Source organism: Pomacea canaliculata, linkage group LG2, assembly GCF_003073045.1.
Source record: "Pomacea canaliculata isolate SZHN2017 linkage group LG2, ASM307304v1, whole genome shotgun sequence".
Taxonomy (NCBI): domain Eukaryota; kingdom Metazoa; phylum Mollusca; class Gastropoda; order Architaenioglossa; family Ampullariidae; genus Pomacea; species Pomacea canaliculata.
The window spans coordinates 36,081,136-36,108,635 of NC_037591.1; the positions used below are offsets into that span (position 1 = coordinate 36,081,136).

Sequence of the window (27,500 nt, forward strand, 5' to 3'; positions counted from 1 at the left end):
AATGGTACAGTTGTTTGTCAATGGACCATTAAAATTTGAACAACGATGGAGGAAATAAACAGGAAACTCCAGATGAAGGTAATTTTCCAGTAAGAACACTTATAAATCAATCTGTTAAAGACCAAGCTGAACGGTTTTTTTAAAAAAATTAACCTGTATAAATTTCAGCCTCCGAAACCTGTCCGTTAATTAATTATCCGCTACGATTCTCCCCTACGATCAACGAGCGCTGATAACAGTGTATTATGTGATGCTAGTACATCATTCACAGGGTTGCCGGCAGTCAACACTCAGAGAGAGAGAGAGAAAATGAGCCACAGTTCGAATTAAAGTCTGCATTTTTCGTGGTTCTAAACAAACTGCTACTTCGGCACGAGAATAATCCGAACTGTCGCTCATTCTCTCTGTTTGGTGTTGACTACCGGCAACCTTGTGAATGATGAACTAGTGTCACGTAGTACGTACACAGCGTCACGTAGTACGTACACAGCGTCACGTAGTACACTGTTACCGGCGCTCGTTGATCGTAGTGGAGAATCGCGCACTTTACTAGCAGATAATTAACAGATGGGTTTTGGAGCTTGAAATTTACAGGTTAGGTTTATATGGCCTGTATCTACCGATATCTACAAATAACGCAAACCATTCAGGTTGGTCTTTATAAGCATAACAAAAATCATGGCTGCCGTCTCTATAACAGCTGTTCACATGGGCTTGAAAAATGTCATTATTATCACAACCACATTATTATTATTATTACAACACTTATGACTGGCCTTTATCCTGGCTTCTCTTGTGCCCAACATCTATGGAACGAGATTTTTGTTGATTTTGTTCCCCCTCAACCCGTCTATGGCTGATACAATACAGGCCTCGCTTTTTAGAAAAGAAATTGTCAGATGATAGATAATGCAGCGCCTTTTGTTCGATTTAAGCTGCCACCAGCGGTTTCTGAGACCCTCCCATTCAATAAACCTGAGGCAGCCGACGTCCTTAGCTGTTGACCTCAAGCCGTCGGGGTGAAGTGTTAGTGAGGACACTGCATTCTACATCTACTGAGGCATCAATGGCTTCGCCTGCCACGTGCCTGGGTAAAGCCACCCCAGAACTTTCTAGGCTTACCGCATCTGACGATGTAGCGTCCTTCGATCTCTTCGGCCATCGATCCCATAGTCATCTAAGAAGCTAGCATACTAAGCAGTCCCGAAACAGGGATGGTTCATTCGACTTGTTATTGAAAGAAAATCCGATGCAGTTGGTGCCAACGGTTTGATATTCTCCTACTTCATATCAAGAGAGCTGAGTAAATATATTTTAAATGTCTAAGTAAAATGAAAAGACATGCTGATTACATTAATATATAAAGAGTGCCGCGAGTGTAAGAAATCAAATTAGAAAATTTCATGATTATACAAGTTTGGTAAAAGCTCTTTTAATGTCAAGCTTTGTTTAAAGTTGGCTAGAAGATACTAATGCTATAACGGATCTGACATCGAATTCATATTTATAAACGAAACCAGTACCGAATAATTTTGAAGAAAAGAATCACTGTAGGGATTGGGGTGAGGGGGTTGAGATGATAGCATGCGAAAAATTCGCTTGAAGACATCAACTAGAAAAAAAAAAGGAAAAAAAAAGAAGAGCCCAGTGACAAAAATTGTTACATTTTTCTATGAATATTGAATTCGAGATATTTTATAATGTACCTCAGTGGCAGTTCAGATTTTTCAGCATGCACATCTCTGTTTTAAAAACTCTTTATTCTAGAAAAAATAACACCCTTATTCTGTCTTTATCTTCATTTACACGTTTGAATTCTTTAACTTTACAAATTTGTTGATAAATAAGACATGTTAATGGTCAAACCCTGAACCAACGCTTAAAAAAAGGAAATACCATAAAGTAAGAAATCGCTAAATGCTGCGTGATCCCAAGGAAACATGGACGCAGTTGACTAAAGACCTTTGTATATAACCAGCTGCCCAAGGTTCTTTTTGTTGTTTTTTTAGGTTGTACAATTTTTCTTTTAGATTCACTGTGATTTCCCTACTGGTTTCTGTTCATCATGCATTCAAAAAAAAAAAAAAAAAGTAAAATATTTATTCCCTGGAGCTTCTGCTTGCGATCTATAAGTCTACCGCAAACATCGACTACCAATCGCGCTGAACTCCACCAGCTGGGCATGTGGTTGCATACTAGTGGAACTCACTAGAAGATCAGAGTATTTCGTTTCTGTTCAAGTTGTGACTGATTTCTAGCATTCCCAAGACGTGAGTGGTCAATCGACAGAAGACTGTGTCAACTCGTCGGGTGTTTGTTGCCAGGCACCGCAGGAAGAACAATGCAAAAGACCGCTAATACAAAATGCTAATTTTGCAGGCCTTTGTAGGAAGCAAGGAAAGGGCATTATTTGCAGGAGCTCAGTGCGGACTCATACTGTCAAATAATGCACGAGGTTTTAGAAGCTTAGTTGGCCATTTCTTATGAGCGAGAAACCTGCCATGTCAGTAGTGTTACACCTCTTTAAACAGACTTAGCCTTGTCACATTTTCTCATAAAAATGTCAGGGTGAAAATTGTGCCCGTACCCTTTTGTAGTTTCTTAGCTTATGGAAGAAAATAATGCGAAAATCTTTAAATAGAAAGCCAACTGGATTAATTTGACAACAGAATTCAAAGACTATTTGAAGTTTCGGTAACATGGACACAGTCTATAGCAGAGGTTTTTATTAAAAAAGCAAAACTCATTTGTCCATACACCTAACCCTGTTGCATGCGAGCGTTGGGATAAAACCATGCACGCAGACAATACTATAAGCAAACACAGCAGACGATTTTAGCTCATACATCTGATGGTCGTCTGAACAGGAAAAATATGAATTAACATTTGATCAAGTTTGGTAAAACTTATATTTACCATCAAAACTTTTCCAAATTTGTTCAATGTTCGACCAAATGAAGGACGGCTTTAACACGCACGTATATACAATGCACACCAGCAATAAAATGTGTGCCACAGCCATCAGGCCAGCCCCAGTATGAGGAGTTCTATGTGATAGAAATATCGCACAGCCTGTGGCAGCAAGCAGTCAGGCAATAAGAGGCATGACTGATGTACGTATTATTCTCTTGTCACTGACAGAGCACTGCTGGCTGCCACAGCACCCAGTGCCCATGTCAAGTGCGATCGAACGAACAGCTCGCTGACAGTGCTGTTCATCATAATGTATCTTTAAGTTTTCCAATTATACCGTCCACACGGGTAAGTAGGACACCTGGACACTTGTGAATAAATGGACAATATGCATTTGATGATCGTAGACTACACTTGAATACATTATCCACATTTTTTCTTCACTTTCTTTGATCTTTGTACACGGTGTAAGCATGCACGTGAAACTTTTATGATACCCATTTTTAAGCTACACTTGACTGATGTCACGAACACATACCCACACACTCCAAAAGAAAATACACAATGCATACATATCAGTAATCATCCAAACAGTCAATTGATTCTATTTCGAATATGAGTGTACAGATACTTCGCACATAAATGCAACAAGTGAACAAAAGCTGAACAAAATGGAACATCAAAAAGGGAAAAAACCCCAACCCATCCTGTAAAATATACAAAGAGATGTACACGTTATCTGTAAAATAAATTGTTAAAGTAATGCAGATTTCTCCTCTATGCCAATCCCCCAACTTTAAATCATCTTATGGTGGGATTATAACTCTTGTGCAGACAGAAATGTAAGAAACGTTGCAGCAGATACAGCAGGCAATAATGTCATGTCGAAGCTTGATTTAATCAATTAGCTATAATGGCAGTGCCTTGCGTTTCTCAAGTCGCATCAAGTGTCCCATGAAAAAGAAACTGCAACGAAACACGTTCTTCAAGAAGGAAATGTCACGCCCTTATAAGCTTGAAATACTGTGATGTATAACTATGCAGCCCCATGAAAGTGAGTTTTTTTTTATAAAAAAAATATCTAAAATAAGAAAACGAAGGCATTTAAGCCATACAAATGGGATAATCGTTTTTGATGACACACACTACTGGTGCTTCCAGGTTCAGAAAATAGCACAGAGATCATCGACAAACAAAATTACATTGAAGTTTAAACCCCTCCTGCGAAGAAAGAAAAATTAAAACGTGATTGAGGAGTGTAAGGAAAGTGGAGGAACTGTAGACAATTGGCGAAAAACTGTAGCTAGATAAAACACCGACAAACACACCAACAGCAGCAGCAACCCCACCAATAATGGTAACAATACCAACACCAAGAACGGCAATACACTACGACAGCAGAAAATAACCTATTCGTTGCAGCAGTCTGCTGAGCATATTCTAATTATCTCGGGGCCGAAGCTGTTTCTTCTTCAAAGCTAGCCAAGTCTAAAGGTCGAACAGCCGCTATTCAAACTTTGATGGCAAATATACCCTGGCTGACCTTTTTGCGTCTCTTGCTCTTCACACCGGAACAAGTCAGTCACAAAGGCGTAAATGGGTCGCTGAGATCCACAGCGGCTGCCTGAACGATCGAGTACAGAGACATTCAGGCTGTATGGTTTCTTGGCATCCATTCTCTCGAGGTGAGATGCCATTCAGACCATACGGCCGTGATTGCGAGATACACGCTTTAATACGCTGACGTGGAGTCATGGGGAAGTGGTGGAACAATAGCAGAATAAATAGGAAGTACTTGGTAAATGATAAACATGTAAATTAAAATACGATAAAATAATGTAATCTGATGAATACTGAACTGATGGGGAGAACTGGACAAAGGATAATCACATAGAACAGATAATCTTGGATTCAAAAACCTAATATATATTATTAGGTATCCGGCGATGCCCGGGTGATGTTTGTCATCTCACAGGCTGTCACAGCTCACAGAACCAGATGAATGGGCAGTGAAAACGCCGATAACAGTTTTCGAGTGAAGGGGAGATAAACACTGCTATGCCGTTTGCCGCGCATCTCTGCTTTCTAAGCCACCCTCTAAAATGACCTTGTTCTCAGCAACTGCTCTGCCTAGCAGATTAAAAAAAAATTGAAATCCATGTCAATTTTGTCAACGGGTAAAATAAAGATCATCTGGAGATAAATACACCAACCATTGTCTATGACCTTCCTGCAGACGGAACGAGTAATCCTGCAAAGTTTGTGCTGGACTGGAAAAACAGCGTGGATGTGCACAACCTACACACACACACACATGCTTACTCAGAGAAACATACACATGACTGTACTTTTATATTTTTTGGTAAGATTCTGGCTTGTAAAATGAAGGAAAAGGCTTTATTACCTGACTGCTTGCTTTTACGCTCAAAGCCTCCACCTCTCTCTATCCCCACCCCTATTACATCCACCATCCTTGATCCTTTCCCTATATAATGCAGTATTTGAGGCTGGAGTGGTTGATTTATTTTGTTTTCGGGTCGGATAAACTGAAAGAAGAGTTCTGCAACCTGCGTGCGAGTGCGGTGCACAAGGGAGCTAAGCAGCGCAGAAGCTGTCTCCCTTTATTTTAACGCTGATTGGTTTTACGCCTCTGCGTCTTCCGACTCGAGGGCATCGCAGCTTCTCCAAATACAGAGGCTCCTGGGACTTACTACGGTGCATAGGCAACGGTTTGCATTTCTTCCCCGACTCGCCCCCTCTTTTCGTCACGAACAATTACGAAGTCAGAACAATGACTAGTTTCCAAAGTCGATTATCTCTGGTTGGGAGTCTTATCTCGCTTCCTACAGCAGGATACAGAAATGATAAAAAAATCTGGTTTACAAAGATTTGGCGATTCTTAAGATGGCTACATCAAATAACATCTGTGTTGTGTTAACCAGGCTGATCAGACAAATGTATTTCTCTTGCAGATTTAATTAGTTTCAGTCTACCGTTTAAGTCACTTCCCGAGAAGCACGTAGCTGGGATTTTCATCGACATTAGCGTCGTTTGCTTACTTTTTAAGTCCTGTTTGCATGTGACCTTCTAAAGTGTTTTTTTTTTTGGTTATTAAAAAAAACTAGAAACTGATAGGAAACAAAGTCGGTAGCCAATGTCTTCATAGTGGTAGCTGCAGGGGCTTCTCAGGAAGCCCACCATTTATCACACTTGGTTTTCTTCACACGCTCGATTGACAACTTACTATGCACTATTTGTTCAAAGGCTTAATTCTCTATTACACACTGTTCTTTGTGCGTGTCACGTGTTCAATTAACTTCATGTATTTGTTAATCCGTTTCAGTTGTTTATCGCACGACTTCTGTTTTCTATTGCCAATCATTCGAGTCTCAAAATAGCTTGTAAAATACATGTAAACACAAACAAAAGCTGGTCACACTGGTCTTCTTGTTTTAACGCTGTCGTCAAGACGAGAGAAAAGGAGAAAGAGGGACGAGGCGTACAAGGTTTCTGCACTAGCACAAGAGACAAATGAAGGGAGTAAACTTTAAGTACCTTGTTATCAGTTTTCCAAAGAGCTGGTTGCCGATTGCAAGTGTTCGCCTTTCAGTCTCTTTGAACGCTCTTTATAGATTTTTACATTCTGACCGCGCTGTCACTCTTTCTCTCTCCCGTCCCCTCTCTCCTCTCGCAGCAGACATGGCGGCGACGACCCCCTAGCCGTCTCCGCCCTCGTTGGCGGCTCGTATCATCAACGGCACTAACCAAATCTTCACAGGGCGGCGCAGCAAGGGAACGCGACAAGACTCCGTGTTTCCTGTCCTGCGTCTGTCTCTCCAGTCAAACAAGCGGTCCTGACTTGGACTACATCGAGAAGCTGGAGCCCGAGGGATGACAAACCTTTAGTTTGCCTCACAATAACAACTACCTGTTATGTTGACGCGTGTGATTCGTCCACAGAATGATCAGTCACTGTGTTGGTTCTGTCCAGCAGGTCTTTCTGATTGACCGCTGTCATTAGGGCAAGAGAGTGAGAAACAAAGGAACATAGAGGAGGAAGAGGTGAAGAAGGAGTATTTTAAAGCCATCAGCTGAAAGTGGAGGGAAAGAATCCAGTGATGTCGTGATATCAGTCAACCTCATGCTATTGCCAGCATGGCCAGGGCAGCAGCGCACCATTTCCGCTCTATCAGACGGCGGGGAGAAGGCAATTAACTACAGATTACTGAAAAGGCCAGCTCCAGAATATTCATCGGCGTGAAACAGACTAAACTTGGCCCATTTTTTGACTGATGTCCATCGTCTTTAGATGGACTAAACTCAGAAAAGCTGGCCCCAAAAATGATCAGAGTGAAAAAAATTGGTTTGAGAAGACCTTCCTGTGTGTGTGTGTGCGCGCGAGCGTATGACAGACGGACAGGCTTGTGCGTTTATTTTTTTTCTAAAATCTTGTTATTCAAAAATTAAGAACGAATTATTTTAGGCCTGTCTCTACCAAAGGAATTTTCCGTTCACAAATATTTTCTGCGTGAAAATCTCTGATCATTTGCCCGTGAATATCTCTCAGCATTTTGTCCGTTGACAGCAGGCGGCTGTCTGCTTGAGCACTGTCAGCTTTTTGTGCTCTTGGTGCCTTTCAAGAACAAATATATTTGCTGCGCGATCAGAGTCTCGGGATTTCTCACGGCAAATAACATTGCAGCTTAGCAACGACCAAACTATTTTCTTTTTCATTCTAATGCTTCAGTTGTCGTTGCAGCAAAATCGATTTTACTGAAAATGCATATGGACGTGGAGGGAAAAAACCCTTTGTTATTGGTACGTTGTTTGGGTTCTAAGCCGCTGCATACCACCATTAACAGGAGCAGCAACCACAAACGTTCCCTTCTGTGTGGCTTTGGAGTAGTGTAGATCCATAACCATGACGACGGGTAGTCGTATGGTAAGAACCTAGTTAACTGGTTTTTAAAGGGCAACACGAGCACTCAGCGAAAATCTCTGGAAACAGAGCAAAAAGTATCACAATATATTCCAGTGATATTTTATAAGGAAGAGCACGAGAAATGTTATACTGTTTTCATCTTAATCGCAAGCTGAAAACAGGAAGTGACGAAAGAGTGGTATTTCTAAAAACAGCGTCGTCTACAGTTACGCAGTCACAAATACATCATCAGTCAAATCATCCACCACCAGGCCTGACGAGAGTGGGGGACAAAAGTAGAAGCATTAGTACATCGTCTGTCCCGGGGCCCGGGCTGGCTCTCGGCGGCCCTGTCCACCACAGTGCTAAAAAACAACCGAGAGTGAGAGAGCATCATTGATGTGACAAACGTACGAGGAACTTAAACGGGAACACGTGCGAATAACTAAACAGTAAATGTGCCTGAAGCTAAATGACGAAAAAATATACGTTTTATATTGATAAATAAGTATAAAAATTTTGTGTTTTATTATTGTATTTTTATTATTATATTATATTTTTATTAAATTTTTGTGTTTTATTATTATATTTTAATTTTATTTTATTATGGTAAGAAATCATTATAGGCATTCAGTTGTACCTATAAAAAATGTAATGCTGGAAATTAACCATCAAATAAAAAGAGTAGTTTATCTTAAGCAAAAGCACATTTGAAATATATTTATACTTTATTAACAATAATACACATGGAAAATTAACTCAAATACGCCCAAAGCAACAAAGAATAAATAATAATACAAGGCAAACTGCAATGACCGTGATTATTGCCCATTAATTTTGATCTGGAAAAGATTTACTTACCAGTCTGTCAAGTGCATTCGGTGTGAACCTTTTAATTTTATTTTTTAACTTCAGTCGAAGATTCTATATAAAGTTTGAATCTGTAGAGCTGTATTCCAAAATAACCCCTTCAATTTTCTGTGCAAAAAATCGCTTCTTGAACACGACATACTGAGCGATGTTTCTTCATTCGACTGGAAGACGTGCCTCTAGATCTGATGATGCATTCACTGGTACAAATACAACATGGCGCCCAGCTGAGCTCTTCAGTACAGGAGAGTAATTTTTTTCTGCTTTCCTAGTGGCAGGCGAATGCAGATGTTTGAAAATTAAGCATAATTCATATGTTGGGAATTATTATTATTATATGAGAACTTAATCTGATAATAAAGAAAAATATTGCACTCGTTCTTTGTACTGTGTCTCGCCGAGTATTCGAGATCAGTAATGAGTAAAGACTGTACTACCATCGTTACCAGCAACATCTTCAACTGCATAATGCAGCAGCAGCAGCAGCAGCAGCAGCGACATCAAGGACAAGCAGACAGCAGCACCACGTGTGTCGTCAGCATGCATGGCGCTATTTCAAGTTCACTGCCAGGGACAGCAGAGAAATTGTCTGTCTGACCCGGGCAAAGCCAAAAATATCTTTCAGCCACTAACGAGAATCAGTTGTCTCTCTCTCTCGCACGTGAGATGATCAGGGACTGTCAAGCGTTTTTATTTTGTTCCTGTCTACCCAAGAGGCTTTAACTCAGCAGGGGAAAGTTCAGAGACATCCGATGTAACAGCACTTCAGGAACTGGAACCTACAGGCATCAGCCTCTCTGTCTCCAATCTCAATTGTCTGCCAGCGTTTAGCAGCCAGGGCAGTCTGGTCAGACTTTGGGGACCGGGGGATGGGATGTGTGTGTGAGTCATAAACTAGGAAATCACGACCAAAAATTGATCAATCAATCAGAAACGACGAATGTCGATAAAACATAACAATTAAAGAGACAAAAGCTTATTGCATACGTTATTTTTACAATTGTGATTACATCGTATTAAATTGATTTATAGGCAGGAGTAATAAATGTTTTGTATGTCAGTTTAGAAAGTTATTTATTTTACACATTTGCGCAGTAAGCATATGTCTTTGAAGTGTAATGTAGAAGGGTCGATCCAACGATGTGGCCGATATATAGATATAGCGTATCCACTATACTGAGTCATTAGAGAGGTCACTAAACGTTGAACTTTTCTGGATGGAGCCAACCAGTCCATCCGGAGAGAGACTCGCTTAACCAAGCAGTCCGGCCTAGGACGTAATCCTTCCACAGAAGAATATCTTCCGCTAGAAGTACGTGCCAGCAATCACCCATCAGCCTTTAGGCACAGGGCTGAGATCTCCCTTACCCGTCATTAATGCAAAAACACCATGGGATGCTCAATACCCAGTCTGAACCGCCAGCAGCCCGGCATCCTATGTAAAGATGGATTACAAATACCGAGAGGTCAATTAGATCGTCAAATTATGGCCGACGGTTTGAGCCTAGGATTACTCATGGACCTTTGCAAGACTGTCAGAAACGGATCTTTACAAATATGGGTCTCCTATAGGGGCCTTGACAATGGAATGTTTCTTATTTGAGTAAAAATGTCAGCGTGTGTGTGGTGCATATACAAGCAAGTCTTCTGCTCTAACTGTTCTTCCAAACAAGACTTCCCTCTCATCTGCGATACCTAACTACGAAACGACCAATGTCTACCCAGGTTTTAAGCGGCAATGTCCACTTAGGGTCCACGCGTGAAACCTCCTTTACATAATATACGGACAGACCGAAGACTTATCAGGCAGTTTCAAATCTCCCCCCAAAAGCATCCAATCCAGTGATGCAATTCTGATTTGTATCGCTAATACAGAATATGTTAAGTCCTATGCAGATATTTATAACAAATTTAGCAATCCCCTCACAACAAAAACTTTCTTTCTTAACAGGAAAAAATGTTTGGAGCTGAAATGTTTTCCATATTACCAGGCTAATAGCGGAAACATGCTCAGTTTCAATGCCTCTGTTCGTGGCAAGCAAAAGACCACTGCAATACGACAGCGAAAACATGTGCGCGTGCTTGGGTGAGAGAGTTGGCGATGATGGCGATGGAGTCGATAAAAGACTGCGTGAGAAAGTGTAACTCCCGTGATGGAACGGCACCGCGCCATCTTTTGCGCAAAAGAGTTTCTTTAGAAAGCAATACTAACCCCTGGCGAGGTAAACAATTTGGAGAGGAGAATAAACTGGATCAATTATGCGAGGAGATATGGTGCAAAAACATCCATGTCTCTGAATTGCGAGCGCTGAGCGAAAAAGCACGTAATGGCCAGTTTGGCAAGCTGCCTGACTAACACAATAGGTCTGTCTCTTCAATCGTAGTCCTGCTCGCAAATGTATTTCAGAAGTTTCCATTGTCCATTCCGTGTGCCCACCGGCGTCTTTCTGTCCATCCTGTCAAAGTCACCAGTGGTGTTTTTTTTCGAAGCTCCGGTCCAGCGAATAATGTGGTAGCTGCCAGTCAGCCTCATCTACCCGGGCTGACCCGGCCTGTTATTGACGAGCCAGCTGTAGTTGTTCGCCTCTTTATCCTGAGTGCGGATGAACGCATGGTCTAGTGATTCTAATCAGACACAGCTAAATTGACCTGTATCTAAATCGAGAGTCGGGTGATAAAACTGAGGAAGGCGGCTAGCTGGCTGGTTATGAAGTCTTGTACTAGGGGTAAATTGTCGAACCTTGACATGTTAACGCACGCACGCACCTATACTTGCAGACTAGCGAAGATGAGGATGAGAAATGCACACACAGAGGACGATAGAGGTTCACAAATTGTTTGCAGCATGGTTTAAGACAGGAGAACAATTTAAAAACAAAGAATGAACAGTTGAGGAAGAAGAATAAGAACAGCAGCATTATTGTCCTCTCTTCAGCAGACTTACTATAAAAACATACAAAACGTTTACTTCAGCCACAAACAGACAAGTAAAGTGAAGCGAAAGTGTGCTTGATGATGTAACGCAAAGGTATCCACCACGGGGATGTTCACTGCCTGTAGAGAGACTCTCCATAAACAACCCCAACACCATCAATACAACAGGAGAGGGAATGTGACTGTCGGAACAGAAAAAGAGGGTGGGCCTTGTGGGGTCAATGGACAACGGTTTAGCTGATAGCTGTCTTCAGCCGGAAGCAAATGACTCCTGCAAAACCTGCCTCCTTCAGCATGGGGACTCGAGGATTCCACAGAACAAGAGCCACATTCTGGAATGCTCTGGTCTCTAAACATTATTTTTGGTGTCCCATGGCGCAGAGAGACAAAAAAGATGGCGGTGCGGTCTAGCAGAAGCATTGAAGTGACTCATGCCCGTGCACTACTTTCATAACACATTCGTTTTTCTCGAGCACAAATATACACCTAACATTACAGGATCTGATAGACAATACGCTTGCACTTTGTAGACAGCGTTTACAAGTTCAAATTTATAAATGTATAAATAATGCAGGCATTTACTTAGCGTATCTCTTTACAAACAAGGTAATATTTATTCCATGCTGTAGAAAATGGCTGTCGACAAAGTAAATACTGGAGGAGCCGGCAGCTATTGACTTCTCTATAAACTAGTAAGAGAGGCTTTGTGACTCAAGCGCTCTATTAAGCGCGGTGTGTAGCTGCCCACTTGTCTGTTTTATCAATACAATACCCCATCAAGTGCTCGCACGTGCTTTGTTGATCCATTTCTTTTGTTGGTAAAAAGAGACTGACGCCGGATGACATTTTCATAGTTATTTATTTTCTTTGTTTAACTAGGGAGTGAGTTAAGTGAGTGGGTGGATAGGTGAGCGAGTGAAAAAAAAAAAATGGGTGTGAGAGGTCGAGAAGATGAGTGTGTGGTTATTTAAAAAAAGGGCAGCTTGATGTTAAAAATACTGGACACCTAGACGATTTGTATGACAGAGGACAAAAGACTGGGTCATCATTAGTGTGACGAAGTCTGATAGGCATGGACTCGGCAGAAAGTGTCCAGAACCCGATAAAGAGAAGTCACATCTTGGTATGGTCTGACATTAAGGGACTCTGACAAGCTTGCCAAACTTTTATACAATGTCATTTTAGCAGATTTATAATTTCAATTAAAAAAATAAGAACAATAATAGCAGCAGTAATCATCATAATACTCATGCACAGCAGACAGAAAAAAAAACAACACTGGAAAATGCATGACTCAAAGGTTGTAGGTGAGAAGTATTTTAGCCAAACTGGATTTATCTCCACTAACAGACGACATAATTGGAATTTTCACACCAATTCAGTACAGCCCACAATTAACCCCAAACACCAATTCGAAATAGGAAACCATCTGTGGTCGTGTTGTGCAGTCGGCGAAACCAGACTAAAACTGCTTTAATCGACAGATGCTACCCTGGACACTAAAACAGCAATACGAATCACCTTCATCAGCCTCAGCCAGACTTAAGATTCCTCAGAACCCTGACACACAGACGGAACATCTATCGGGAATGGGATGCCCTCAGGCCTACCCTGCAATCTGGACCTTCCCACCTGAGAGTCACTACAGCAGACAGACATATCGAGACCTAATGTAGTCAGCGAGAACCAGGCAGACTTGGTAAAGAGCCAAAGGGGACTAAGAAGAAATTTTACAGCTTCCTCTTTGGAATGGCCCCTCTCGTCACTGGCTTGATGGTACTGCTCCGACACATTTCCCTGTCACTTCCCGTCTCTTCCAATCAGTTTTCTTTCACTTTTCTGGAAATGGAACTGCGGCGTGTCTGGCACAGGCAGGAGAAGGAGCCTGAAGAGTCTGCTAGAACGGATGCAATTAATCAAAGGAGGTCATCTTCAGTAAACGGAATTATCTCCCCTGTTGACAAGAGTAAGCTTTCAGAGAAGCGCATTTTATGTCCCTATAGCTTTATGCATTTATATATAGATATATTTTCGTTATTAAACACTGATCTCTGAAGAGGTAATACAGAGGATGGGTGGTACAAATATAGAAGAAAGTGCAGAGCGCAGCAGCAACACCCACAGAAGAGAGAGAGGGAGAGGTAAAAAAATGAATGAAGCAGGAAACAGTTCGATATTTACAGAACCTTTAAAGAACAAGAAGACGAAAAGAAAATGGGAGCAGGAAGTCGCCTGTTTTATCTTCCCTTGTCAATTTTCATGGCGCGAGATGCTACAAGGTACAGTGATCCGCCCTCTAAGGCGGCAAAGGACCGCAGCAAAGATTTTCCTGTCAGAGGACAAGGAATGAACTCGGATGGCTCGCTACTTGAGCAGCAGAAGCATGTGCTGGTCCTTAATGGCTGAAATGTGATCACGTGATTCCGGTTTCTACGCTTTACGAGCAAAGATGTCAAGTGTCACAGCACTAAACTTGCAAACTACGAGAACTCTGACAGCGCGAGACGCTTCCCTGGCAGAACTGATGATTCAACATCGTCGACATCTCGAGTTCTCGGATCTGAATCCACAGCATGTCTCTGAATGGGAATAAATGCATTGTAAATTCCGAAATCGAATTATATCCAGAAAAACATCTTTGTAAATGCGCATTTTTGCAAATCGAACAGTGGTGTCTCCGAGATAACGGTAGTCGATAATGTCTAGAATTTTATTTGTCACCCAAAATGGTCGTCTTGAATACGGGTCAGCCATCTTGAGAAAAAAAAAAAGAATAACATCACGGATAAAGTTTGCCTTTAAACTTGCCTTTATCACTGCTGATTAGAGACAAGAGACTGATGTTCTTTCCTCAAAGTGGTATTCTTCTATATAGTTTTCTTTAGTAAACATCTTGGCGCAGTTCTCAGCTTTGACCTTTAACCTCGGACACTTAAAGAACTCTTCTTAAACGTGGCTGCGTCTCGTAGATGGACACGCCCCAACACTTGTCATCCGTGACAACGACTAAAGGCCACATAAGGAGCATAATTTCAGTCACTAGCAGCCAGACACAAACACATTTACGAGAAGCAGTGTTGCCGAGGGAACAAACATTTCACGTCTATTCCCTCGGGCAATTGGTCTCGTAGTTAGCTGTGGCCATGCCCACGTCATGTGGGCAACGGCAACGTTCACAAGACCTCTCCGTTTGCGTCACATGTCCTAAATATAGATCTTCATAACCACAACCTCGATGCAGCTTTTGTCAGGGGAGCAGGGCGCTTATTCACTTTCCTGCCAGCAGCAATAATATTGACTTGTTGCAAGCTTCCATTTGTTTCTGGTGTTTTTCATCTGGAGTGTATCATGCACAAGATTTGTTTTTTTGCTTTTAGCTTAGGTAAGAGGATTATCATCAAGCACTTACACTACACCCTACAAACCCGCGCCCTCCATTTTGATCTTATTTTACTTCTAGAACCGTTGGAGTGTCGTAGCTGGTTTGACAGGAAGTGCTGCAACCTAGCGGTGATTACGTGCTCAGAAAAAGGGGCTGGGGGGAAGAAACCCGAGTATCGAGCGAACCCTGCAAATAGGTGTCACGTTCAGAGAGAGAGAGAGAGAAAAAAAAGACCATGCCCTTTTAGTAACAAATTTTTGAGTGGAAGAACTCTCCAACATTTTTTGGGGAGGTTTTAGTTTTTTTCTGAAATATCAAGAAGTATTCATTATTTCTAGATCGAAGTGTCATGCACGAACTGGTTGGGCGTGAGATTGAAATGCGTTTTGTTCCGTTTATGCCGCGGGGCGTCAAAAAGAATTTTCATTCTCATATGCAGTCATCCAGGATGTTTGATCGAGTGCTCGAACAATGGCGGCACGACCCGTCTGGAAAAAAGGCCCCGGAATAAGCTCGATCTTTGGAGCTGCTTCAGTTCCTTGTAAAGCGATGAGCGATAGATAAGGTAAGAAAGCGGCGGTGTTTGTCTGAAGGGGTTGGCAATTTTCAGAAGGACTTGTTACTGACTTTTTTTGTGTTAATATTCGGCTGGCCAGAATCTTTGAAGAAAATGAATGTCCTGGTCCAGCCCAGAGTGCCATCATTCATCACTGTTTGTGATGCTCCAGTGTTCAGCAACCTTCTATGTGTCCGTCCGTTGAGAAGTTTTTCCTCTGTTTGTCTGGTCGTGGGCAAAACTTGTACAACATTGTCATGATGTGTGTGTGGGAGGGGAGGGCAGAGTGAAAGGTTCCAAAAGAAGCTCACGTGTTTTGCACAAGGCAACCTTACAGTCCAATTCATCTTATGAGTTCACCCTCAGGTGATGAGTTACGATCGCCAAGGGTGTTCTTTAAGTATTAATGCAATGACAAAACATCGAAGCTGAAATGAGAAAAACGAAACAATAATAAAATAAAAAGCAAAAGGAAAAATAAGCACTTATAAAAAAAAAAGAATATGAATTTTCGTTAAAAATAAAAGAACATGGACCTATATTAAATAAAGAAATTCAGATAAGTGATTCTGAATCATTTAAAAATAATAATGAATAAATAAATAAATAACAGAGTCATCAAAATTGTTAGATAAGCAGCAACTGTGTGGATGTAAATGAATGGGACATTATCCGCGAAATCAGCTGTGATGTGAACAAGTCTTTTTTTCAAGCAGGATAAAGTCCTGCCCCTGAATGAGTGGCCGCTGCTGACAGGCGGCAAAGCCCATCTGGCAGGAAGCTACCTCTGGACAGCACCAGCTGTAGGCAGTCCAGGGAAAATTATCTATTAACACTGACAGTATGAGGTGGCCGCGGGAGCACTCAACTAGCACGCCTTTCTCTGACGACGCCTATCGTCCAGCAGCTGAAGCAATGAACATCCAATCGCTTTATCATTCTGGGCCTGCGATCCGCAAACCAAACAGACGGTCTTCATTCTGAAGGAGGTTCTGAAGAAGCTGTGAGCCAGATAAGCAAAAGGGAGATTGTATGCAGTTCTCAAAGATGCGATCAAACGTCGGAAAATCGCCATTATGCGGTCAAGTCGACCTGTCTGGCCTGAGTACGACCTGAGGGTCGGATGATAAGCCAGCAACGACTGTCGACGTGTTTAGTCACATAAGTTAGTAGCTCGTGGCAAGGATGTAGGGTGGTTCTATACAATGGTAAAGGCGCCCAAAGTACAAAGCTTCTACCAAGCATATTCTCCCCAAAAAGAATGAAAACACAAAATCAACGTTTCTACAAAAGGCATATTTTTTTCTTTAGAAAGAAAATAAAGAAAGGGAGAAAGGAGCGGAGGGAAAGAGAGAGTATTGAAAAGAGGGAGAGAAAAGGACAATAACAAATTGCTTCTGTCAGTACAGGCATAGACAAAGAAGGTAAAGAAAACAGTTCAGAAGCAGAAGACAACCAGAAGGAGAGGACTGGCCTGCTGCCACCAGACTGTCATAGATGGATATATGTTGCTAAGCAGCCGGTATCCGAAGAAAATAGTCATAATTGCAAAAGGAAATGATCCCACAGTGTCGCATGACAGTTGAAAGTGGGGCAGACAGGGATCAAGCCCAGGATTACCATAAACGTTTAGCCAACAGACAACCCGACGGTCTTGATCCCGAACTTTCATTTGGAAAGTCTCGACCATGGCGGTTAGTCAGCTAACATGACCTGCGTTGTTAGCCGTGATGTGTCTTTGTGTATGCCATCAGGCTTGAGCAACTTCAACGACTGATTATTGGGCAAAGAGATTATCAGCAGAGATCGAACTTAGACATTCATTCGTCAGAAATGACAACCGTGGGTGGGACGCTAACACTCACGATGTCCATGGCAATTTAAAAGTAACTCAATAAAGGGGTGTTATTCTGATAAAGCCACGCAATGAAAGACTTTAATTATATTTCAAATTAATGTTTTGTATAAAGAAGCTTTCATAGTGTGCGTGTATTGGGTTGTGCGCATGAGTGCCTGTATCCTTTTATGTCTTCGCCATGAACTTGCAAACATCTTTATTATTATTTTTATTATTTGTAATGGAATAAGTTTCATTATATCAGGTGACCGTTATAGTCAAAACCCAATTAATGACTATATTTAGCCTGTGCGTTACGTAAAACAACATATATATACACACATATACACCGACATGTGCAGCAATATCAAAACAGAACTTAGGGAAAATGATGAAAACTATTTTATACGCTTAGGTGCATGCGCGCTTCACGTGAGTACCTGTTACCACAAACTGTTAAAGTGTCAGGTCTACAATTTTTCAAAACACACACATACATACATTATTGATAGTTTTGTTTATACATACCGCATTTTCCGTAGTACTTGACTCGAATGTCCTGCAGCTTGTTGCAGGCCGCCTTGTGCAGCTCACAGATGTTGTTGTAGTCCATGCCGTCACTGCCGCACACGGGCTTGCTGCCCAGGTTGTCGCCGTAGCGGTAGCACTCGGAGGGACACTGACACCTGGCTGTCTTGCCATCCACGCTGGGCTGGCACTTGGCGCCATAGTTGCACACCTTGCCCTCGCAAGGGTCTCGCTTACCTACAGGATATTTATAGCACGCTAACGACGGGCACAGGGCATGCAGCAGCACGAGGGCAGCCAGCAGCCCCTTGTGCCCGCAGTAAAAAGCCATGAGAGACCTTCCCGGCAACACAGTTCTGCACTTGTGCTTTAAAGTTTGTCGGACGTACGAGCCAAGCTTCAACGTCTCCATCGAAATCGATGTATTTTTGAGTCTTGTTTTGTGCTGCGGAATCGGTTTCAACGTCGTTGGGAGTCCGTTTACACACGTAGCCGGGTCAGGACGACCGAACATGGAGTGCTTCCTTGCGTAATGAAGCCGGAATGTGTAAGAGTTGGGCGGATTATGAGAGAAATGAAGAGAGTTTTCACGATATACAGTCTCCTCGTAGGACATGCTTGACACGAGCATCGCTCTCGTTAAAGGCAATCCCTTGCAATAGGGCTGAAAAAGAGTTTTCTCGCAGCCACAATCATAGAATGAAATGACCGCCTCGATTTTGAAAAAGTGAGGAACCAGAGGTATGGAGCAAAGGTCAGAGCTGCACTTACCAAGTGGTCCGGAGATGTTAACAACAAAAGTTGCCAAACTGCGGAACCGAGGTAGGCGCTGCCGCTCTTTTCTCTTGTCTTCCGAAAAGCCACTGTTAAGTTACATTCGACACCGAGTAGAATATTTCGAGAAGTTAGCCTTAAGTATGTTAAAATAAAGGGGATGGGTAATGGAAAGATGACGAAAGTGACCTCTCACAAATTTCGAAAAAAACCCACGTTTGAATGAGGGAAGCCTATTGCTTGCCGGATGCTCCTTATGCACTGCGATGTGAATGGTTAGAACGATCAGAGGACAAACAAAAACTTCCCACTTTGTCTCACAGCTGCATTCCCAGGCCTGTTCATTAGACTCTGAGCACTAAATACAGATACAGCGGCCGTGGCATACGACAACGCTACTCGTACATCTGCCGCCACCATCACCACCACCAGCACCACCACCACTACCACCACCTCCACTGGTTCCAGCGCTGTACATCCCAGGCGAAGACAACGGCTTCCTTCTGGCGGCTTGTCGCGGGTTGCCGATATCAGCTCAGGTCGTCGATGTGGCTGTCGGGTGAGATCCAGATGCCAGGAGTGCGAGTGGAAGAGGGAGAGGGGGCGAGGGAAGGGAGCGAGAGGGAGCAATGGAGGGGACAGAGAGTGAACTCCCCTCAATCGGTGCTGGTGGGACAGCAGTGGCAACGACGGTGGAGGCCCCGCCAGGCGCGGCAAGCCAGGCGCGGCCGAGTGGATGAAAGCTTCCTGGCAGGCACACGGCCGTACGGAGCGGCGAACACAGGATAGGAGAGAATCAATCAATACTCCACTGAGCGGCTCCGTTCGTTCGTCCGCAGACGACACTGGCAGCACGCGCGCACGCGCACACGCACGCGCTGGCATGCACGGAGAGTACGGAACGCCACCTCGTGGCCGCCTCTCGGCCTGAACTCACCTAGCACTGTCACCACGCTGCGCTGTCGTACACGACCTCAGATGCAGATATATATTTAAAAACAAATTACGATATAATGATCAAAAGTTTGCAAAATCAACTGAATTTATTCTTAAAAATAGATGGGATGGCGTGTTTGTGTGTGTGTGTGCCTACCTCCTTCATTTGTATGAAAGTGCGGACGCGTAACCAAGCCCAAATACGAAACATTTTCCAATTATATATCCATAATATTCAACATTTCTACAAGGCACCATCAAATGAGCAAAACAATGTTCCTTCAAGGCATGAAACTCAATGTACAATTTTCTACAAGGAACCCTCGAGGCCCAAAGCACAACCTTCATTGCTACTATAAGGCACATCTACATCGCAATAAACAACTGAGTTCTAAGCCATATTACCGGATGTAGCTTTTGTCTAAATATTTTATTGGCATAATGTTGGACCATGCGCAGACTGCGACAGGCGCAAGAAGACTTGGCCAGCAAATAACATAATGCTAGACTACGACAGCCAAGGGACAGCTGGTCAGTCAGGGTCCTGCACCCAGTGTTTGCCAATGTCTCGGGCTGTTTTTGTGTCTGTGCTCGACCACCAGCCTGCCCGTTGTACATTATCTGCATTTGGTACGTAAATTATGAAGAATTATCTTTTCATTAATCCTTCATCAGGTAGACTTTACCATCATGAATGTTTCATGAAGTCTTTTTTTCTTTACCTTTTATTTTTTTTTTCATCCGTAGTCTCTCATTACTGGTGTGTACTGTTTATGTCAAACAATGCTCTGCTCCATTAGTATTCGCAATATGAATATTACCAGCCTAGACCAAGCGATGGAGACCCTGTGCTGCTGCATACTGAACTGGCATGCACACAGAAGCAAGTGATGCATAATTGAACAGATTTCCGGATATAGGACACTATAAAACAGCGACATCACCACCACCACCAGCGCTTACAGCTTACAGATACCGCGCTACACAATCGATTATACAACGCCAGTACAGCAACGATTTCGAAAAGGCAAAAAAAAAGTGGAGAGGGGTGTGGGCAGAAGGGTGTGTGGAGAAGGAAGAGGAGTGAACAGAAAAACCCACAAAAATAAGGATCGATTTTACTTCTCAATTTTCTTAAAAACGGCAACATCAAATCAAACGGAAAATTACAAGATATTAGAGGAAGAACAAGGCCCGCAACTCTTACTGCGTCATACTGAATCAAGAATCAATTATGTAGTTTTTCTGGGTACACGGTTCTGAAAGCATACATCTAACAATAAAATGTAAATAAGAAACAGCAGAACTGTAATTGGCAAACAGTACCGCTAACAAAACATCGCGCGAGCCTTTAGTTACTTATTTTGCATGAATGTCTGACGACTGGCGGTATCTGTTGAAGCCACTTTGTTTTGAAATTTCTACAAATTTGTATATAAACAAAGTTCACAAAATTCGTCACCTTACCATGACGATCAATGGACCCAAGCCAGCCATCAAGAAACAGTCGATGGGGCACACCCTAGGTTCGGTCACTCACAGACTCGTCCTCGCACGCTCTTTCGGTGTTATTAAAAAGGTCGGGACCAGGATGTCTAGTCCCTGAGAATAGTAAGCAAGGCGAGGGAGCGAATGTAGTGCCACATGCAAGTTAAAAGTAAACTAGCCACTAAGAAAATCAATGGCGAGTCGGACAAAACCCATCGGGCGGACATTTCGGGATAAATTTACCCCAAGGGAGCACACTGTTGGAAAGTCGTGAGACAAATAACAGTGATTACTACGACTTCAGTGGGTAAATAAAAGCCGCCATTAGGAGCAAAACAAATAAACAGCAATAAAAATAAAAATAAACGCAGCAATGTTTACCGTTGCATGCGATTTTCAGACCATTAGTTAAAATTATGGGATTTTTAACACCCAGACAAAAGTATTTTGAGGTGTATCGACCAGTCCATTGTACAAGTGCATACTTTCTGTCACTCATGTAAACATTCATTCAAATATTTTTTTTTCTCTTCTGTAGAACCTCTTTCAGCGTACATGTAATAAGTTGTTGCAGTATCACATAACAGAAAGTTTTACAGAAGAAATCTAGAATGTTCCACGACTCATTTGACTTCAAAAGTGATTGAAGAACAAGTTGCTAGGTCTTCGTCCACAAATTTAAACGTTAGTTATCTGCTAGTAAGAATGCATTTAACCCCGTGTTCTATACCTCAACCCTCGCCTTCTCATATATACATCATACAGTCCGTGTTATTGTGTTTCTAAAACCAACAAAGCGTGTCTGGACTGTGAAGTTGACTGCACTTTGTTCCTCTATATCCTTCTCACTCTATCTGTCTTTTTCACACACGCAAGCAAGCGCACAAACAAAGAAATACATGCCCACTCAAGCCTTGAAATTGGCATTCTTGTTATTGATTTTGCTAATTTCTGTTTTCTGTAACCCTTCAATAATTGAATATACTTATTAGCCATGTAGTTGTAGGACAGCTTTTAAAGACCAACCTGAATGATTTGCGTTTTTTGCAGATGTCGCTAGATATAGGCGATATAAACTTAACCTGTAAAATTCATCCTCCAAAACCCATCCGTTAATTATCCGCTACAAAGTACGCAATTCTCACCCGCGATCAACGAGCGCCGCTAAATGTGTACTACGTCACGTTGGTATACCATTCACACCACTGCCAGCCGTCAACACCAATCAGAGCGACAGTTCGGGTTATTCGGCCGTTAAAAGTCTGCATTTCTCGTGCTAAAGTAACCGTTTTTTCGGAACCACGAGAAACGTAGACTGTCAGCGTCCGAATAATCCGAACTGTGGCTTCATTCTCTCTGATTGGTGTTGACTGCAGGCAATGTTGTGAATGGTGTACCCACGTGACGTAGTACACTGTGTGGTGTTGACTGCCGGCAATGTTGTGAATGATGTACCAACGTGACGTAGTACACTGTGTGGCGTTGACTGCAGGCAATGTTGTGAATGGCGTACCAACGTGACGTAATACACTGTTATCAGCCCTCGTTGATCGCTGGTGCTAATCGTAGCGGATAATTAACGGATGGGTTTTGGAGGATGAAATTTACAGGTTAGTTTTATACCGCCGATATCTACTGATATTTGAAAAAAAAAACAAAAAACAAAAAAAAAAACAACAACCCCAAACCGTTCAGGTTGGTTTTTAAGATCAAGTGATAAAAATGTATACCAACGCTGAATGATTAAAGATGATATAATAAGAGCTGGTTAAAAAGTCTACTACCACACAACACGTTTGCACAACATGCCAGACGACAATAGTTTAATGGCTCCTTTGTTTCCATGTCAATATGAGCGATAAAAACCTTTTATTTATCACAAAATAAAAGCAATCGACCAATTAGCATAAAGGTTATTGTTACAACTTTATCGTATTTCAAACCTCTCTCTCTATATCTTATAGCAGGACCTGCTAGGGTTTGATTGCCACTGAATTTCTGAGCAGATAATGTTTCATATTTCTTCCCGGTTGCATGAGGAGACACTAGGGGGGAGGGGGGAGGCATCAGGCGCTCTCACTCACTGGATCAGGTGCGGATGGAGCAGCAGGTGTAGTTTTACGTCTCGTGCAAGATGGAATTTTGTGCACTTCAAATGTCTCGTGAGGAGGAAGGTCACTCTAACCCATTCAATCAAAGTTTTTATTCTAAAAACGTTTTGACATCAGCTTTCGCTCTCCAACGTTTTGCGTATGCATTTGCATTTTTTTTTTGAAATGTTTATTACTTCAAGGTGAAAGAAAGGAATTTGGTCCTGCTTAACCACTGCGTCCTGCCGAGTGCTCAGTAAGCAAGGAAGTGACTAGAGCCAGCAATGACTGACAGTAAGAACCATGTATCGGCGAGGAAAAAAAAAACAACCTGATGATTAAAGGACTGAGCTGACGAGCAAACTCGTCCGAGTTGAAAAATGCGGGCCACGTTGTTTTTGTACATCAGTTATTCTTCAAATGCTGTATAGAAGAGTTACGATTATTGAAAAAAATAATTGTTCACATCTAGTTTTACAAATTCATCAACAGCTGTAGTATATACTTTTACAGAATAGATGATGCAAAACAACAAACGCAGAAAATTCCCCCCAAAACTACACAACAGCCCTCCCCATTACACTTATTTTAAAAGTAAATCAGCTGCTATTGCAACCACTTCTTGCCCAGAATGCGACGACTGCTCCTTTGCTTACTTTCCACAAAATTCTCAAACTATCATTTGGTCGTCTTTTCTGCAAAACCAAATGCCCCTTTGTCGTTTTTTTTTTCTTTTTAACATTTAAGTACCTGGGCACCATCTTGGACAGGAGATTTCGCTGGGATATCAACACTTAAGCTATTGTGCAGAAGGCTCAACAGCGCCTCTTCCTTCTCCGGAAGCTGAGGTCTTTCTCAGTCTCCCTGAGACTTCTTCCACTATTTTATAAATCTCATATACAGAGTGTGCTGTCCTTCGCGTTCATCTGCTTTTCACAACGATTTACCAGTGAAAGACGAGAACAACTTGAATCGTGCTGTACACACCTGATCAAAGTTATTGGGATGGCCTAGAGTGACCGTGTAGCAGGGAGACATTTTCAAAAGTGTCTACTATTCTACCCGATGGTAGTAGGCATGTCCTATCGAGTGAGTTTCACCAACTTCCGTCGCGCCGCCGTTTCTCTGGTCCTTGAGGCAGGACCAACAGACTAACGATGTCCTTTATTGTTTCAGTCATACAGCTTCTGGACTCTATTGTGTGCGGATGGATGTAGATCATATGTGAGTATGAATCATGATTATATGAAGGTCTATCTGGTGTCGCGGGTATGAATATGTAATAGCATTCCTGATTATTATTGTTGTGCTGTGTGGTTCTAGTCCTGCTTCATTACAAAACTGCCATTCACTGCCATCTGGAATAAATCAACTCGTATGTTATCTAAAACTAAACACCCTTTTGTAGTCTTTTCCCCATTACTCCCCAAAACAAATGAGCTTTTGTGGTCTTCTTGCAATATGTGCAAAAAAAATTTTGTCTTTTCTTCCAGAATACAAAAGACATCTCTTCTGCCCTCATCCTCCTAATCAATTCAAACTAACATCGACACCACCCATGATGCACTCAACATCCCCGTCATCAGGGTTGTGGAGACGACAGCAGTTAACTACAACAACCGCTCGTACGGCTACCCCTCATCGTGCTGACAGCGAACGGGAATGAGAATTGCCCGTCGACTGACCACTGTAGTTTCACCATTTCCTGTGAAGTGATAGCTGACAGGGTCCCTATTATCGTGTCCGCTGCAGGACCAGAAGCGATCATTACGAATCAGTGCACGGCAGTAGGGACAGGCCAGACTGGGTGCAATCTGACACAAATGACATGAAGGCAAGGACTTGGACCAGAAAGTGTAGCCAAGCTCTCCAACATTCCCCTGGCAAGTGGAGCTTCCACAGTCAGTCAGGGAGAGAAGAGCGAGTGCGCCGTGGAGCTGAGAGAAGGAGAGAGGTATTGGCGAGGGCAGAACATCTCTGTTAAAAGCCAGAGATCACTTTACTTCCTAGGACTCTTCAGTTCCAAGGAAGTGTCCGATTTCTTTCCGATGCGCGAGGCTCCAGGTCAGAGCCAGCAGGGCGGAATTCAATTAGCACCTTTGTCCTCTGCTGCAGACCGTTTATTGGAATGTCTGCAAAAACTAAAATAACGGGAAAGTGCATGTCTGAATCTAGTACGATTCGCATTAATAGTGATGCACTGTAAATTTCATTTTCTTTCTTTGCCATTTTCACATAAGCAAACGCATGAACAAACGCGCATGTATTAACCATCCTTGTCTCTCTCTCTCTGACAAACACATAACAGAGACACAGGGACACTCACATCGCCCCATCAATAATGCTTTGCTTAACGAACTCTCCATCAGGAAGTCAACATTTTATTACAATACTGATATAATTCTGCAGCTTGAAGGTTTTAAAATTTTATCAAATCAAATATTTACTGACAGATCTCGCGGCCGGTCGACAATCAATACATCATGGCTGCCACTGTCCTCAGTCTTACGGTCATGAACTAGCATCCAAAAAGGCATAAAAATACACAGGAACCCATGTTTATCTGAGAACTTCATTGTGTAATCTACATTTCATCATCTGCTTCATTTCCATACAAGCCACTCGAACTTTTTTCTTTCCTAAATCAATCTTGGGCGGCATTCCAGAAACTAAACAGCATTTTTCTTTGCGTTTGTGGCGCACAACTCGATTTCTTCCTGCAGAATATCTCAGACGCGTTCGCGCACTCGCGTTTGTTCGCTCGTGCATTCAAGTTCATACATGCGACCAATTGCGCGAGCTCCAGTTTCTAAGGCGTTGCCTGTTTAATGCACATTGGCTCGCGACAATTTCCTGCCAAAAGACGCTTTGCTCCTAAGCCCCCGGGGCGACAACCACGATGTTACAGAGTTATGCCACCTCAGCACAAGGATAATCCACTCTGCAAACAGAGCAGTGTCGGGAGCCTAATGCTATTTTCATATTTTGCTCCCTCAATACTGACTTGCAGCAGCCCCGCACACAAAAGTCCCACAGCATATCCCCCTCTTCCCTGGACGGCCTGCGTTCATCTCAGACTTGTTGATATTTTCCTAAGAGAGTTTACTGCCGACATTAATCTAGTTTATTTAAAGTTATACGATTGATGGATGGATATAGCCGTGAACAGCACACCCAGGGTTATGAAGGTGTATCGTGCGACGAACAAAAGCAGAGAAAGGCCTTGGAAAATAAAGGTTGGTGACCGTTGCACAGGTCTGTATTAAAACTAGATGCAGCTAGTTCCAAACCTGCTCATTGTTATATAGAGCTTTCTGTTTCTCTAAAAATTTCTTGTAAGTTTTCTTTGTGCTCTGACGAATTAATGTTCCCTCAAATTTGAGAGAAAATGATGTTCCACGAAATTTCAACAATAATTTGAGAAAGCCAAGGAAATCGTACCAATATGTTTCTGCAAATCTTTAAAAACTCCAGACTACGACAGAGAACGGCGTTTTGTACAATCACAGACACAATGACATGGATACAGCACAATGACAAGTTCTTCTACTTGTAATTTAACACAGACAGCATCATCAAAGTGAACATTATGCTCACATTTCAGTCTTAAAGCAAGGAAGATGACAGAAGGAACACTGAAAGGCCTGGTTTAAAAGGGGGAGATGGCATTAAAACCTAAGTAATGAGTAAGACCATCGAAGCCTTTGAAGCAGAAGACATTACGGATATGTCACAGAACCAAATGTGAAGATGGACATTTGAAAGGCCAGACAGGGGAAAATGATATTCGCGACTGAAAGAGAACAGCAGGAGATGAAAGACAATTCAGGCCTCAGATAAGATGTGAAAGCCATCAAGAAAACATTACCTACCAGCACCGCAACCTTCAGTCGAAAATAAAGTAATTTAATAAATTAAGCTCTCGGGGCAACAGAACAAGGCGTTTGAAATATGTCCAGATGCATGATATACACCAGAAAGGGATTGAGAGCCCCGCAAACAAGCAAGACATGATAAAGACCAGAAATGATGGCTTCAGAAATAGCTTAGGAAAGAAGAGCTGTGAGTATGTAGTCTGAGTTGAAAAAGCATTCACTGCTATCGAAATGATATTGCCTGAGTGGAACTGTAGAGTGGGGGCGCTGTGCAAGACGGGTGGATACGAAATAATGAACGGGCTGCCACAGAGAGGAAAGACGTGTCCGACCCGACAAAAGTCATTCTCACAATACCAGTCGAGGGGCAAAAAAAAGAGGACAAAGTCTTGCCGT

The 27,500-nt window shown here is 42.4% G+C and overlaps 1 protein-coding gene across 1 annotated transcript in view; it reads right to left on the reverse strand.

The window, feature by feature from the left end:
- Positions 1-27,500, reverse strand: part of LOC112555896 (agrin-like) — a 135,809-nt gene that overhangs the window by 25,934 nt on the left and 82,375 nt on the right. Inside the window, exon 4 of the mRNA XM_025224470.1 lies at positions 17,942-18,178. Coding sequence (XP_025080255.1) covers positions 17,942-18,178 — 237 coding nt within the window. The remainder of the gene's footprint in view (positions 1-17,941; positions 18,179-27,500) is intronic.